Source organism: Lepisosteus platostomus, chromosome 11, assembly GCF_059453375.1.
Source record: "Lepisosteus platostomus isolate fLepPlt1 chromosome 11, fLepPlt1.hap1, whole genome shotgun sequence".
NCBI lineage: Eukaryota > Metazoa > Chordata > Actinopteri > Semionotiformes > Lepisosteidae > Lepisosteus > Lepisosteus platostomus.
Window position 1 is genome coordinate 46,736,145 of NC_142621.1, and position 15,400 is coordinate 46,751,544.

At 48.7% G+C, this 15,400-nt stretch overlaps 1 protein-coding gene across 1 annotated transcript; it reads left to right on the plus strand.

Moving 5' to 3' along the window:
• cygb2 (cytoglobin 2) lies at positions 1-11,424 on the plus strand. Its single transcript, XM_088600079.1, has 3 exons — positions 1-489; positions 8,457-8,688; positions 9,200-11,424. The coding sequence occupies exons 1-3, from the start codon at positions 347-349 to the stop codon at positions 9,362-9,364; spliced, it is 540 nt and encodes a 179-aa protein (XP_088456205.1). The 5' UTR covers positions 1-346; the 3' UTR covers positions 9,365-11,424.
• The last annotated feature ends 3,976 nt before the right edge of the window (positions 11,425-15,400 follow it).

The window sequence follows — 15,400 nt, forward strand, 5'->3', positions numbered from 1 at the left end:
GCCCTCCCGGCTCACAGCGCTCTCCCAGCTCCCCCAGGCAGGTCCACACAGACACAGGGGCTGGAGGGAACTTAAGAGAGGCGGCAGAGACAAGAAGCCAATCTGCTCCTGAGCCAGAGAGAGAGAGAGAGGAAGACGGAGAGAGGGGGAGAGACACAGAGAGTGAGGGTACCATCTGGTAGCGAGAGCAGGAAAAACGGACTTACAAAAAAAAGGCAGAGAGAGAGAGAGAGAGAGAGAGAGAGAGGGAGTTCCCTGGATCCAGCGCTGCGTCTGTGTGGCTGCGTTATTCTTTCCCTCCCAAGTTGAGAGAGCGGGAGTGGAGACTTGGGGAGGGGGGTTCCTGATGGAGAAAGGGCCGGGAGCAGGAGAGGTGGAGAGGCGGGAGAGAGCCGACCAGCTTTCCGAAGCGGAGCGGGGGATGATCCAGGACACCTGGGGCAGGGTGTACGAGCACTGCGAGGACGTGGGGGTCTCCGTCCTCATCAGGTACTTCTGGCTCTATATGAAGTCGAATGCATGCCGGTGCAGCGTAGCCTCTCAGAGTCCCGGACCGCACCACACGCGCACGGTGCAAACAAGTGCACTAGGAACGCACTTACCTCCTGCCTGTGGGTGACTGCGCATCAGAGCCTGCACAGGCACTAAGAGAAGCAAGCAATGCAAAGAAAAATACAATCTGTGCAGCAGGCAGCGTAGTCCTAATATATGGCAGGTGAGCTGGTGGAAAGAGCCACCAGAAAGAGCTCTGAAACCTCCTGAAACCTTCTGACCTGGGCACAGCTTCACTGGGCAGAGTTTTTCAATGCTGGCGTGGCTGTCTGTATCACGGGCATGTGCTCTTTTGCACAACACAAAGGGCACTGCCACAGCCCATCATTACTAATTGATGTGCCTTCTGCCATGCCGGGTTCTTGTTGTTCTTCCTGCTCTGCATTCTGTAATAGACGGGGCACGGGGGGATATTTCCGGATCCCAGCAGGGATTTCCAGGAATCTTCTTCCTGCGCTGTTTCAAAGCTAAGCAAGAACACGGGCTCAGGACTGAGTACATAGCCAGTGAGGTACAGTACAGTGATTCTTGAAATACACCTTTTAAAATTTAAATATGACATATATATATAGTTTTCCGTAGAAAAACTACATATTACAAAATTACAGTATATAAGAGTCCTGGGAAAATGTGTAAGGATCTGCAATATAAAAACAGGTTCCTGTCTGTTAGAAAAAATAAGTCTAAGAGTGGCTGAAATCCCATTCCCTGGAGACAAGCATGGCAGCACAGAGAGACGCTGGGAGTCTGAGGAGCATAAATAAGACAGCAGCTGTATCAGCAGGAGTGAGGGAAAGTGGAAAGTGGAGCTGTGAGCAGCTTGCAGCCCCCTCGCTCAGTCCCATCAGCAGCTGTACTGTTGCTCTGCTGAGCATCTCGCACAGCCAGCGCAATCAGGACACGGGGAGCTGCTCGATCAGGAAGCAGGTGTGCCTACGATATCGTTGAGAGGCAGCGCTTCTACAGAATTATGTTTTATAAGCCATGCGTCTCACACAGAAAGATGAGACAAGTTAACTCTTGCTCAACCTTTACAGCTCTCAGCTGAGTTTATGCTGTGTGTCCCTTGTGTGCCCAACACTGTATGAAAGTGATTTATTGCCGCACATTTTGTGAGGTGTCTCTGTGTTGGGATCCTGTTTCCAGAAGGGGAATGATTAAGCTGCACGCAGTTTCTGAACCTGTTTGGCACAAGCTGGCACAGTTCCTCCAAGACAAATCAATGTTAGAAACAGGAGCAGGGGCAGGACAAGCTGAAGGGGTGAATTTCAAAAGAATTAAGAAGAAACAAGCTGCGCTTCAACCTTTCTCCTTGTGTGTCCATACCCAGTAACGCTGGGAAGAGAACATACCCCAGCTTAGGAAAGTCCCTCATGCAACCTTACAGTGGCAATGCTGGGAAATGTAAAATAGCCCAGGGGAGAAGGGTAAAGGAAACCAGAAAGGCCTGAAACAAACCCTTGAACACCCTTGGGAAGCAAAGCTAATGCATGGCGAAACAATGGCAAAACTGCACATGCAAATTCGCCATGGTAACCTTTCACAGGGAATAGGCTACTGCCTACCTCCCACAACTTGTCTTTTTCCGCATATCTGGGGATTAGTGGGACTGAGAAGCTAACTGTTGGGGCACAGGAATTCGGTAGTGCCAGGTCTCCCTTTCCCTCCTCCAGCGATAATCTGGATAGCGCCAAGAGTGAGATCTGTGAGCAGCCCCTCTCTCACGGCCTTCTTCTGTGTGCTGGGGAAGGCCGCCCAGGGTGGAGGATTTATCTCACGACTTACACCGGGGGCTGGCCAGTGCAAGGGGTTGGGTGCAAGGTGCCCTACAGCACAAAAAGCCCATATAAGATGAATGACTTTGACAATTGATGTCAGTTTGAAAGGGATGGGGTTTTAAAAACTCAAGCAAGAACCTCACCTAAGCGAGTTATTGTGCCACAATACGTCTCTCATAAATACCTGGGGAAAACCAGATCCTCAGGGGGCGGGAGTGGCAGCAGACAAAGGCATGGCGCTGTCCCTGTGTGGCCATTCTGACCGCAGCTCTCGCCAGGCTCCCCCCTCTGTGCTTTTAAAAGTCTCACTGCAGGAATCAGGGCACAGGTGTCACGCCCTCTGCAGCCAGAGTTTCCTGTCTGCTGTCCTTCCGGTCCCTCTCTTTCCCTTGGGCTATATATTTCTGGGTCTTGCACTCTGTCCTCGCTCAGCATTGACGTTCGGAGTCCTGAGCACCCGCCTAGCACCAGGGCGCCCCACGTCCGCTCCCTGAGGGCATAGGTTTCTATACGGCATTCCTGAACTCTTTGCACTAATGAGCCCGGGCCTTTTTCCCGTCTCGCCGCTACGCATATGGGTCTTTTTCCGCTCTCCTGTTCCCCACGGTTAGGACGTCTGTGACAACAGGCCTCTCATTTTAGCAGGCGGGCTATCTCTTGAAGTGGTGAGGCCAAACAGCTCAATATCTTCTTATCCAGCCTCCCAGTTCCTGTCTCGGAAGCGGTCAGGGTAACGGTGCCTACGCAAAGGGTGTTTGAGGGAGTCTGAAGGCGAAGCTGTTTGGAGAACAGTGCTTTGCTAGGAGCTCTTTCGAACAGATTGTGTTCACGTACTGTATGTGAGGTAACGTGAGTGTAGCCATAGGTACAAACACAGTGAGTCAACAGTGGGAACAGTGGAGTCAGATCAAGTGCCCTTGCTCAATGGAAAACCCCCCTGCACCACCAACAAGCACAAAGACACACAGGCACTACAGTATATCGAGGGTCACTTCGGTGTCCCCACATCCTAGAAGTCATTTATCAGAGTGTATAGTTATAAAAGGTGAAGTCAAGATATTGTATAGAGTAGTGTGATGTTGCAGTAACAGACTTACGAGACGTCCTTGCAAATTGTATCACAGTGACCCATCACAGGGCCAGTGCCCCTGCTGAGATTAAAAACACTCCATTTCCCACACCTCTCCCAGCAGGCAACCTGGAGTAACCACATGCTTTAGTGTCACTAACGTACTGAAGTTGGGCGTGTCTTGTTTCTGAGAACCGAGAGGTGTTCCCTGCAGGCTCTAACATGCTGCTGCCTGTTCATATTGTGGATCCATGGGTCTGCAGCGTATTGGGCTTATCAGTTCATCAGAGCTCTAAGGCTGTACCTCATTCCAGAAGGATTCAGAACTCTGCCTGACGGCGGCACACGTGCCTGGGCTTGACGGACAGCCTCACACGGCCCCTCCCACTCGCAGTAGGCGAGCCACATGGGAGCCACAGGGCAACACTGGGAACACTGGTCCTGCCTTCACTGTTCTCTGAATGTGCTTCCTTCATCCGTGCCTCTGCTCTTGCCCCCTGTGCAAACTCTTGGACTATTTAAGCTTACCCATATATTTATAAAGCTGTATATACAGTAGGTAAGTAGTATATAACAAAGATCATCGGGACAATAACACTTTTGCTAATTATTGCATTTATTCATTTGGAATTTTCATCACAAACATTTGTTGGTGCAAACATGTGCCTTGGAGACAGTTATGTAAATTAAGTTAAGTCACAAAAAACCTGTTTTGAAACAGGCTGAGAGATAAATGACTACAGTATATATGACTGCAAGGTTCACATTTCAGGTTAAGGGCTTGTTGTCCCTATGAATGATGGGAATGGTTTTCGATTAAGGGCATGTTGTCCCTATGAATGATGGGAATGGTTTTCAATTAAGGGCATATTGTCCCTATGGATGATGGGAATGGTTTTCGATTAAGGGCATGTTGTCCCTATGAATGATGGGAATGGTTTTCGATTAAGGGCATGTTGGGCATGGGGGGTAGCTGCGTCAGCAGGTATTGGCTGCAAAGGAACAAGTAACAGGTTTATTCCCTGCTGAAAAGAGAAAAAAGAAAACACAACGTTTCGGCTTTGGAGCCTTCTTCAGGTAGAAGCATCCACGGCCGAAACGTTGTGTTTTCTTTCTTCTCTTTTCAGCAGGGAATAAACCTGTTACTTGTATCTCCTCATGTATAGCGACAGCATGCTCTTAGCACCCCACAACAAACTGGAGAGTGTTGGTAGCTGTGCTAGGGGAGCATGGCAGTGCCCTCTGACAAACTGACTGATCGAGCGCTCTCTGCAGATGTCACGCTCCATTAGAAAGAAGACACTAATAGATTGTCAGCTGTCCGGATCTTCTTTATCTGTAATAAGAGAGGCCAGGGGTAGCAGCTCTCGACCAGGCTCATAGCTCTCTGGCAGGAGGGGCTGACATTAACCAGATGCCTCACGGAGGACCTGCCAAGCTGGTTTATGTCACACTGGCCTGAAGAACTTCATCTGCTTTGCTACGAGCGTTTCCTCATTGCCAGGCGTGTTTACACTGCGGTTTCTCACATGGGGCCTCACCGTGCCCATCGGAGCACCAGTGAGGCCGCAGCAGGCAGCAGGATAGTAAGGGAAGCTCAGGAGCCCCATGTCCAGCCCACCCCCCCCCCCCCCCCACCGCCAGTCGGGCCCTAAGACGTCCTACATGATGCACTGAGTTACACGCTTGTGTCTCTGGTGCTTTGAGGCATTCAGCTGCTTGAATGCGACCTCATTCTCCTTCAAAAGAAACGTCTTCCTTCTGGGACAAGGGCCAGGCAAATAGGAAAGGACCTCTATCAAATGCATTGTAGCAACATAAGTCCTAGATGTCAATCTAAGAAAGGTATGTCATATTTATCCCTGCGCCACAGAGCGAAGAACAGCATGCGTTCTGCCGCAGTGAAACTGGCCTCCCTGGCTGTTTTGAACCTTGTCCCTGCAGACGCCGCTGTGTGAGGAAAGGCAGGGCTCCACAGATTACATCTTTACATGAGCTCCCATTCGGAATTACTCAAGATGGCACAGAGTGGATTCGCCCAGTATAATCCACTTTAATTAACTGAGACAGGATTAATAAGATGCTAACTACACTGCACTAATGAAGCAATTTGTACGCAGCTACATGCATACCTTTGTGAGCTGGGGTCCCTATGCACTGAGCTGCTTTTTTCACATCCGTTTTGTTCTGTCTTCAGGTTTTCAAGTGTTTTTTCTCTGATTTTCACAAGTTAAAAGGGCAAGTTTACAATTAAAAAAAAAAAATCTTTCTTCTTCGGAGTAAAAAATGACAGCACTGCTTACATGTCTGTCTAACCCCTGGGCTGTTCGCTCAGGGCTCGATAAACCATCAGCTGCTTAAGGTAAACAGGGCTCCGCCAGGACTGGGGCCGTTAACGCCTGAAAATGACTCAGCGCAGGACCCCTCGTTCCTCACTGACAGGCGAGGGTCTCGCCTGTTTCTGGAAATTCCACAGGTCCCTCTTTTACCATCCATTTGAAAAGAAACACAGAGAAACAACTCAAGACCTACTTCAGAGCCCCAGCCTTCCAGAGAAGCTGCCTGGGGTTCTGGCAGCTCCTCCTGGCAGAGCGAAAGGCCTGGTCATCCGCGCCGCTCGGCCCAGCACCACTGTAGCGGCAAGGGGTCAGCAGAGGCCGAGCAGGGAGGGGGCAGGGCACTGTGAAGACCGAAGGGGATGCAAAGCATGAAACCGGAGCAGCTGGGAGCCTCGTGTCGGTGGGGAGAGCTGATTCTGGGGAGCAGAGGGCACGCAAGAGTGGCTGTGGGCATTGCGATGAAGTAAGTCTTTCCCCCACAGTTGTTTCTCTGTGCCTTTTTTTCCAATGAATGGTGAAAGAGGGACCCATGAAACTGTCCGGGAACAAGCGAGAAGATTGGTTACCCCCAGCTGGGCTTCTCTGAGGGCGCAGATACAGGGATGTTGCCACCCTCCTACAAGCCCAGCCTGCATCAGCCCAGGCCCTTTACAGTAGGCGTGCTCTGTCTTCGAAGGATGCTACCTGTTCACATTAGGCTCTGGAAGTAGTGAACCGTACGTGGTGTTCTGCAGCTGAAATCGGGGAATATTTTTAAAAAGGAAATTGCGGACATTCCCAGGGCAGATAGCAAAGCAAGGCATCTTAGCATGGGAACTCAGAATGAACGGCTAACTGTTCCCTTTCCACCCCATATGAGAATCCGTATTTCAGAGCCTCTCAGGGAGGTAATTTTCCACATGCCCACATCGTCGTAAATTCATTAGCCCACATTTTACCCACAAGGCACATCAGATGCTCTTTTACAGTCACTCCTGAAATAACAGCAATAAGAGTATCTAACATTTTATACCGATACAGACCCACACAGAGGGAAGGTGCATCAGGAAGGAAGGGAAGTTGGTGTCAAAAGGCCAACTCTGGGGGAATTCACATTTGAGGTCCCAGGGGGGTTACAAAACAGACCTAACAAGCCTATTCCAGAAGCATGCTCCTAAATCTGCCTCTCTTTGCGTACACAGTAAATCTGCTTACTGTGCCACCAACAAGCTAGACAGCCAAGTCACCTGGCTGCCCACTGGGTGCTTGACAGTGACAAGTTGTTTCCCTCATTCCTAATTGCCAGGGCCTGACAACTTGTCTGTGCACAGACTTGCTCATAAGTGGCAGACGTCATCAGTGCTGAACGTAGAGGAAAAGCATTCAGACCTGAAAAGAATCGTATGTTCAACCCTTCCGGGAGAAGCTCTCAGGGGACTGGGTTTTGAAACCACACTGCATGGAATGGTACCAACCCCTGCCAATCACATCATGGCAAGTGCACAGAAATCCAGCTGTGCAACATGAGCTTGAGTTTCTCTTGGGCAGACACACTGTACCCTGAACCAGTGCCACATTCTAGAATAAAAAAAAATAAGCTTCGGACAAATCTATAATCACATTTCAATAATTTAGCATTGCTGTAAAATACACGAATCTTATGGCTACGTACGTATTGTAACTACTTCAGATAAAGGAGATGGTTTAGAAGTCTTTCTCTTGTTTGTAACTGTCTTAAAGTCCTTATGATTATCGCAGATAATTATGGAACACTATTCACAGTGGTGCTGTATGATATCTAACTCCCACTGAAAATAAACTTCACAAGCTGTGATGTAAAGCCTCTAACTGGTAGAATACATTTTCATCAGCATTATTAAAAAGGTGCTAAGGCACGTAATTTAGGCGTGCACAACATTAAGTCCTGCCTAAAACACAGAAACTGTTTATGCTGGCAAATGTCTCGTTCTTTGACAGCTGAGCCTGTGACAGGGCCCTCACTACTCCTTGAGGGTTATTTCCCAGGAGACCCCAGCTTTAAGCCACGGTGATGTACAGTTCTGTCACCCCTCCTCACAGCCAGCAGATCCTGGCAACTCTACAGTTTCTGCCATTTGTTTCACATGTTCTTATAGTGTAGCCTCAGAGCATATCACATGATAGGGAATAATATAATATTTGCAGATTTCACTGATACATTTGGTAAGAGCGAAGTAGTTCCTGTGTATCTCAGAAATCCTGGTAATTTGCATACCTGCATCATATTCTGTGGATTTTTCAGGTCCTGGTGAAAAGATTACAGCTTGACAGCTGCTTTTTGGGGGGGAGGGGTGGGGGACCTCATTCCAGCCATGTTATATTTCTGACCTTATATTTTCCTGCCACAACCAGTCATGAGCGCACTTTCTCTTAATTCACATGTGTGTTTCCCAATCCGTTTTCTCCCTGAACCCGACCACACAAGTCTTCCGATCCGTGTTTCCTTCCTGATCCCAGACCACACATGTCTTCTAATTCCTGTATCCTACCTGATCCCAGGCCACATGTGTCTTCCGATGCGTGTTTCCTTCCTGATCCCAGACCACACATGTCTTCTAATTCCTGTATCCTACCTGATCCCAGGCCACATGTGTCTTCCGATCCGTGTTTCCTTTCTGATCTCGGACTAGGCTACGGGTGCTGCTCTGTTGACGTCTTCCTTGATTCCGAAGGCTTGTGTCATGCTCCCGGCTCCGGCAGGTTCTTCGTGAACTTCCCTTCGGCCAAGCAGTACTTCAGCCAGTTCCGGCACATGGAGGACCCCGAGGAGATGGAGCAGAGCCCGCAGCTGCGGAAGCACGCCCGCCGCGTCATGAACGCCATCAACACCGTGGTGGAGAACGTCAGCGACCCGGGCAAGGTGTCCTCCATCCTGGGGCTGGTGGGCAGGGCGCACGCGCTCAAGCACAAGGTGGAGCCCATGTACTTCAAGGTGAGGCTGAAAGCAGGGAGGTCAGAGCCAGGGTCATCAGGCCTGGGCAGCCGAGCCGCAAAGGCTGGGCTCAGCATGGGTTTGAGGTTCAGGGTTAGAGGGAGGGTGACGCTCGGGGGTTAACATTAGCGGTCACAGCTCTTCTGAGATGTTATCTTGGTGGAAAGGCACCTGCAAATGAGCGATTTCCTCTTGAGTTCAAACAAAGTTTATTCTGGTGCGCAGCACTATGCACGGGCAAATGGTTGCTGTGGGAACTAATGAAAAATGAAAGTGCTCAGGCTCAAGTTTGAAGAGCGCTTGAATTGAAAGCTCTTCCTGCACTGTATAATTATATTTTTTTCAATGCACTTGTTTTTTTCTTCCTTTTTAGCGAATTCCAATCTCTTTTTTTCTTCCTTCTCTGCCTCTCTCCATCACTCGGTTCTTCCACCCTCTCCGCCTCCATCTCCGATGGCCTCTCTCCCCCCCTCCCCATGCCCCCCTTTCCCTTCCTCTCTCCGTACCCCAGATCCTGAGCGGAGTGATGCTGCAGGTGCTCGCAGAGGAATACAGTGACTCTTTCACGCAGGACGTGCAGCAGGCCTGGACCAAGCTGATGGGCGTGGTCTACTGGCACATCACGGCCGCCTACAAGGAGGTGGGCTGGGTACAGCTGTCCAGTTCCGCCGTGTGAGTGGAGGGGGCGTTGCCACCAGTGCTGGCAGGGTGTTTCTGAACCCGGGTCCCGTGGTGGGGCCCTCTCATGTACGAGGACGAAACTTACAGCAGCCCACTAAGTGGGACATTGTGGGAGGGGCGTTTGGGCCGCGTGGGGATATACAACAGTTGTCTTAGTTCTGCCACCCCGCCTCACGGTCTGTCCCCTCCTCGCCTGTTACCTTCCTGACCCCCCTCCTCCCTGTTTCTAAGTCATTTTTAAAAACCTGAGTTTACCATCACATGTTCATGTAAATGTACAGTATGTGTGTGCTTTGACATAACTTCCTTGTTGTTTGGCCCAGGAGTAAGATTAAAAAAAAAGTAAACACTTTTCAGCTTTTCCACGGTCACCTCTTAAACAGCTGCTTTAATGGAGCACCGGCGTGCAGGTGACCACACGCACCTCTGCAGGGGCATGGATAGCCAGGATTGTGACGGCTTTGAGCACGGGGAAATAGTTCAGTGATTAATCCGTTCTTCTGCGCTCGGAAAAGCTGTCTGTGAACAATCCCGACTGGCACCTACAGGGGGCACTGCTGTGCCTGCTGCCACCAGCCGCTACCAAAGCGTTTTTGTCCCTACACTTTCTTTACCATTCGGTATTTGTGAAAAGAGTCTTCAGTCTCTGAACTTTTTTAACCTGCCCCTTTTAGGAAGAGGAAAGAAGAGTTATTTCTAAACCTATTTTTTTTTTGCTTTCAAAAGATTTGTACAATTTTTGGAGCAAGTATTTGTTTCAGCAAACAGTAGGATAAGGGCTTTTTTCACAGCAAAAGATGAGGACTGCTTTACAACGGCGGGCGGCCCTGACGTCTCTGTCTCACAGCCTCCTGGCTTTGCCACGATGCTCTCTCTCCCGCTGTCGTCCTCTTTATAAGACCTCTGCCCTGCTCTCAGGGCAGTGCGCTCTCCCGTTCCTGTAGGGCAGCTGGGATTGTCCAGGCCGGGGCCCTTTCCCTGAGTCTATACCTGTGCTCTGCCCCGTGAGTAAAGGCTGAAGTGCTCTATAGAATTAGTTGTTTTTTTTTGTCAGGCCTCTAAACAGAATAGGAAATAGGAAGGCACTTCTTTACATAAAGGGTTGCGGGAGTATGGAACTAGCTATCCAGTCATGTGGTTGAAGCCACAGCTTTGGCGTCCCTCAAGAAAGAGGCAATTAGCTTTTAACTACCAAACAGGCTAGTTGGGCTGAATGGTCTCCCCTCCTTTCCAGCCTTTCTCTTGTTCTTAAACTAGAAGAGCAAGCATGGTGTGTGAGCCATTTCGCCTGGGTCCATCACGCACAGAGGCAGAGGTTCACTTTATTGCGAGGCTCTGTAAAGTGCATATCAGGATGCCCTTGAGGAAGGAAAGAAGTGAGGCTACGAAAGAAATCCTGCTCTTGGCTCTTCAGGGTAGATCATTAACACATCTTCACTGCAGTGTCGTTAGGCCCCCTCCTGGGATCTGAGGGCTAGTGCAATGTACAGGGCTTGGTGGAGCACGATGCTTTTGAGTGGAAGCAATCATCACACCCCTGGCCTTAGAGAACTACCACTCGTGGTGCCACTGTAGGATTCCCTTTACTCTCCTGAGAGTGCTCCTTCTTCAGGCCTTTTCACTGGCTCACGGGATTCATACTTGAGTCCACTGGCCCACATGGTTCTTGTGCACGTAGCACCCCATCTGTCTGTTACCCCAACTCCACCTCTGCATTCTATGGAAAATGTCAGTTCCCATCCGGAGAGACGTGTCTGTCCTGATGTGCTGCTTGAAAGGCTTCACAGATGTACATTTCCTTAAACAGCCTTAAATGTGAAATATTATTGTAAGGTGCCATGTATGTGCAAAGCTTGGACTTTATATTTTTCTATATATATACACATTATATATAACTCATATAAATGCAAGATGATGTGGTATAAATACAGTATCTTGTTTAGTGGAAGAGGTCATTCGTGCTGTCCCTGCATGTTCTGCAGTTTGACATTGAGACGTGCTTTGAGAAACTCAGTCATATGGATGTGAATATCAATAAACAGATTATCTACAGCAGCAGTGCAGCAGACTCTTCCTTGTCTTCTTCCAACCTTCCAGCACAGCTGTGCAGTGCCAGACTGGCCACAGCGTGCGATTGCAGAAACAATGCAAACACACTCTGAACTACTCTGACAAATACAGTACTATGCCTTCGTGGCACAATGTGCAAATCAGTGACATTACAGAAACACACATTCAAATGAACAGATGAGGTTCTCTTGCTGTACATATGAACAAACATGACAGAAACTGTCATAAGGAGAAAGAAAGAGTTTGCATGATTACAGTGATATAGGAGAAGACCAATACAGACCCAAGATCTGATTCCAAATGTTTGAACCGGGAGATTTACAGAAAATAGACACCTGGCTCACACTACAGAATTATATTTTGTTTTCTTTATTTTTTTGCGAAAGGTTTGAGGCGATTGGTCTCTCAAGCTATCTTTACACAGACTGCACAACAACTGGGTCATGGAGGGGTTATCCTTTTTTCACCTTTATTTGTTATGCTTGCCTGCTGGACACCCTCTTCTATGCTTGGAATGACCAGCAGTGAGCTGGCCTCCTTTTCCAGGATCTCTGACCCACTACTTCAGTGCACGCAATCTCCAAATCTCCAGAGTCAGCAAGCCTGAGGATAGAGGGATTAGTATGGGCCCTAACCAGGTAACACAACATAAACAGTAGAGGTTGTGCTTAATATAGCTGTGCTATGTGAGTATGCAGTGTACCTGTACCCTGAACTCCCACACATTTCAGCTAGCATTTCACACTTCAGAAGAGCCAGACTGCTTAGCAAGGCTTTATACATGTGCTTTAGGTAGCATTACAGAATTAATCCATTTGTAGGTTGCATTCCTCTTATGTGTGTGTCTATGGGTAGCTGCACTGTGTGTGTGTGCGCAGGGATACTGTAGATGCACTGTGTGTGTGGTCAGGGATACTATAGATGCACTATGTGTTTGTGTTCAGGGATACTGTAGATGTACTATGTGTTTGTGCGCAGGGATACTGTAGATGTACTATGTGTTTGTGTTCAGGGATACTGTAGATGTACTATGTGTTTGTGTTCAGGGATACTGTAGATGTATTATTCAATTCAACTTTATTGTCATTAAACTTACACAGGTGCATAGTATAATGAAAAGTGTTTCTCATTAGTCACTCAGGTGCAGTATATAAATAGGACAGAAGATAAGACAATAGACAGTTACACAATAGCAGTAACAGTAACATGTAATAACATAACATAAATAACATGTAATCAAGTAATCAGAACACAAACACAAACCCTGAACACAAACATTATGTGTTTGTGTTCAGGGATACTGTAGATGTACTATGTATGGTCAAAGATACTGTAGATGCACTGTGTGTGTGGTCAGGAAAACATGGATTTTGAAGGACATGGCCACTCAATGTAGAGTTCTTTAGCAGTAGAGAGAATGCCAAGGATTCCCAGAATCCCAGAAATGCTCTGCTTCACGTTGTCTCCGTGACACATTCCTGATCCTTCCACATGCTAATGAGATGAACGGAGCACAACAGCATGATTATCTGTTAGCTTGAATGCAACAGCACAACGAGCCATCTTTCAATGCCTTGCCTTCCCCAGGTTACTCAAAACCTCGGAGTGCAATAAGTGCCAGGAATTTGCTGGTTTAATTAGCACCATCAGTAATGTCTGCACTTCTTGTCAACACTGCGGTAATTTACTGCTACCATCAAGGCTGCAACAATGTCACCCTGATAGATATCTGCGCCGTTCTGAGGCTCATTATGACTGAAGAGATGCAGCTGGGTTCTTTCTGCAAAGTCTAAACCCGTTTGTGTGCTGCTTTGCGTAGTGAGAATGAAAGAGATGCCGCAGGCTTTGGGACTTTATTCTGGGTTCTTGATTCTCAGAAATGTATTCAAGAATAAAGCCTTTCTTAAGTGCAAGAAATGTAACTTTATATGTCCAATATCAGAAGTAGTACAGGAGCAGTGAGTGGATTGATTTTGAATTAAACGCAGCTGTGGAGAACGCACTGAGAAAGTGAGGCCCGTTTTGCAGCAGCTTTTGGAAGTTGTGCTGCAAGTGTCGCACTGCAAGGACCACTGCCACTGCGACCTGCAGGCCGCAACACCTCTGAGAGCACCGCCGCCCGCCCAGGGTCAACTTCATTTCTCTTAATATATCCACACTCCCTGGAAAGGGAAAGATCAGTCTGCCAAGAGAAACTTTATGTACATATAAGCAATTTTCCATTGCAAGCGGTTGTGCATCTACTGTATCTACTGTGCATCCAAGGGGATGTTTGGTGCTTTTCCCCATGGCCCTGGGTTTGCCCATCACAGAGCCCAGCAGGTTTTGGGGCCGTGCTTGGGATGAGGTCACGCCAGATAAGCTCTGTAAGGGTGGGGTGGAGGTGTGATTTGATTTGTATGAACGCAGATCTGGAACAAGGAGGCAGGGAAAGTGCCCACACAACACACAGGGGCTTATTTACTGCCCTCTGTGCCCTTAATCACATTTCATTCTGATCTGGTTTAATCCTGAGGCTAATCTATCTGCGGGGGGTGGGACAGGACACAGGACTAGCCTGCCACTGCCTGTGCCTCTGCGGCTCTCAGTCTCGTCTCCTCCTGTCTGCACGCCACGTCCCGAGCCTGCTGAGCCCCTGGCCCTGCTGCTCTGGGTAAATGGGGAGGGACCATGTGTACCACTATTATGGTCCTCAGCACCATTGCAATCTTCCTGCGCCGGAGGTTTTCCAATCGCGTCAAACCGTGAGTAACGGATCCTCTCTTCCTTCTTTCCCTGACGCCGTCTTTTCCCTGCGGGACGCGGCCCTGCCCTCTAACCCACCCACCCCCCTTCCCCCCAGTTCTCCCTGGGCCGGTTGTGTGTGCGGACGGCGGATGTGTGATGAGGCACTGGGGCGTCTCAGAGTGCCTCCGGCTTCCCGGTTCCGGCCTGGCCTGGGCCCGTCTCGATGTCCGCTGCGCCTCTTCTTCGCCGTGTGCAGTCCGTCTCCAGGCGGCCGCGGCCCGAACGGGAGCGCGCAAGAGGAAAACTCAGATCGGAGCGCTGTGCTGGAGAGACATGATTCCGAGCAACAGAATCAGTGTTGATTCTCTTGGCCTCACAGCATTGAACATGCGTCACTTCAGATTAGACATTGAAATGGAAGATGAAAGCTTGTGCAGAATTACAGTAGTTTATACATCAACGTCTGCAAGCACGGCGCTGAGCTGTAGAAATCTCATGACAATCTACTGTGAGGCTTGTCAGTAATTTTCCAAAAGTTTCTGTCACCCAGCTGAAAATATTTGAAATAGCGCAAAAAACAGTTTCTGGGCTGATTAATTACCCATTGAAAAACAGATAGTAAGACTAATCAAACAGACAAACAGTATCTGGGTGGCTTCTACTCTCTTTCAAACTCTGGCAGCTTTAATCTGCATTCTTGTGCACAGACTACTTCACAAAGAGAAAGGAGATCTCGAATCAGTCCTGTTTAGTACAATAAAAAGCCTTGTTCATCTTTAAGAAGGGGATCCCAGACCTGCACTCTGGAACAAATTCACCAAGGAATAAACAAAATGTTCCAGGGACAACAATGCTCACATTTGTATCCTGCAAATCCCATGGATTTAGCCATGGTTTATAACTTGGCGAACATAGTGTGCAAGACACAGGGCTATTTTTAAACCCTCACAACCCTGAGTGCCCCAGAATTTCTGAAAAGCACTCTTACCAGCAACAGGAGAAAGGAAGGTGACGTGTCTCCCTTTTCAGGAACACAGTAAATCAGACTATAGCTCCCTCCAGGACTACAGGGTGCTCGCATTTTTCTTCTTGCGGTTCTTGCCTGGCATCACGTCCCTGGAGCTTGTAAAGGAAGGGGAACCCCAGACCCCTCTTGTCCCGGTCGCCCCCATCTTCTTCACCAAACCACACGGGGCGCAATGTCTGTCCCCTGCAGTGGAGTGGGACTTCATCT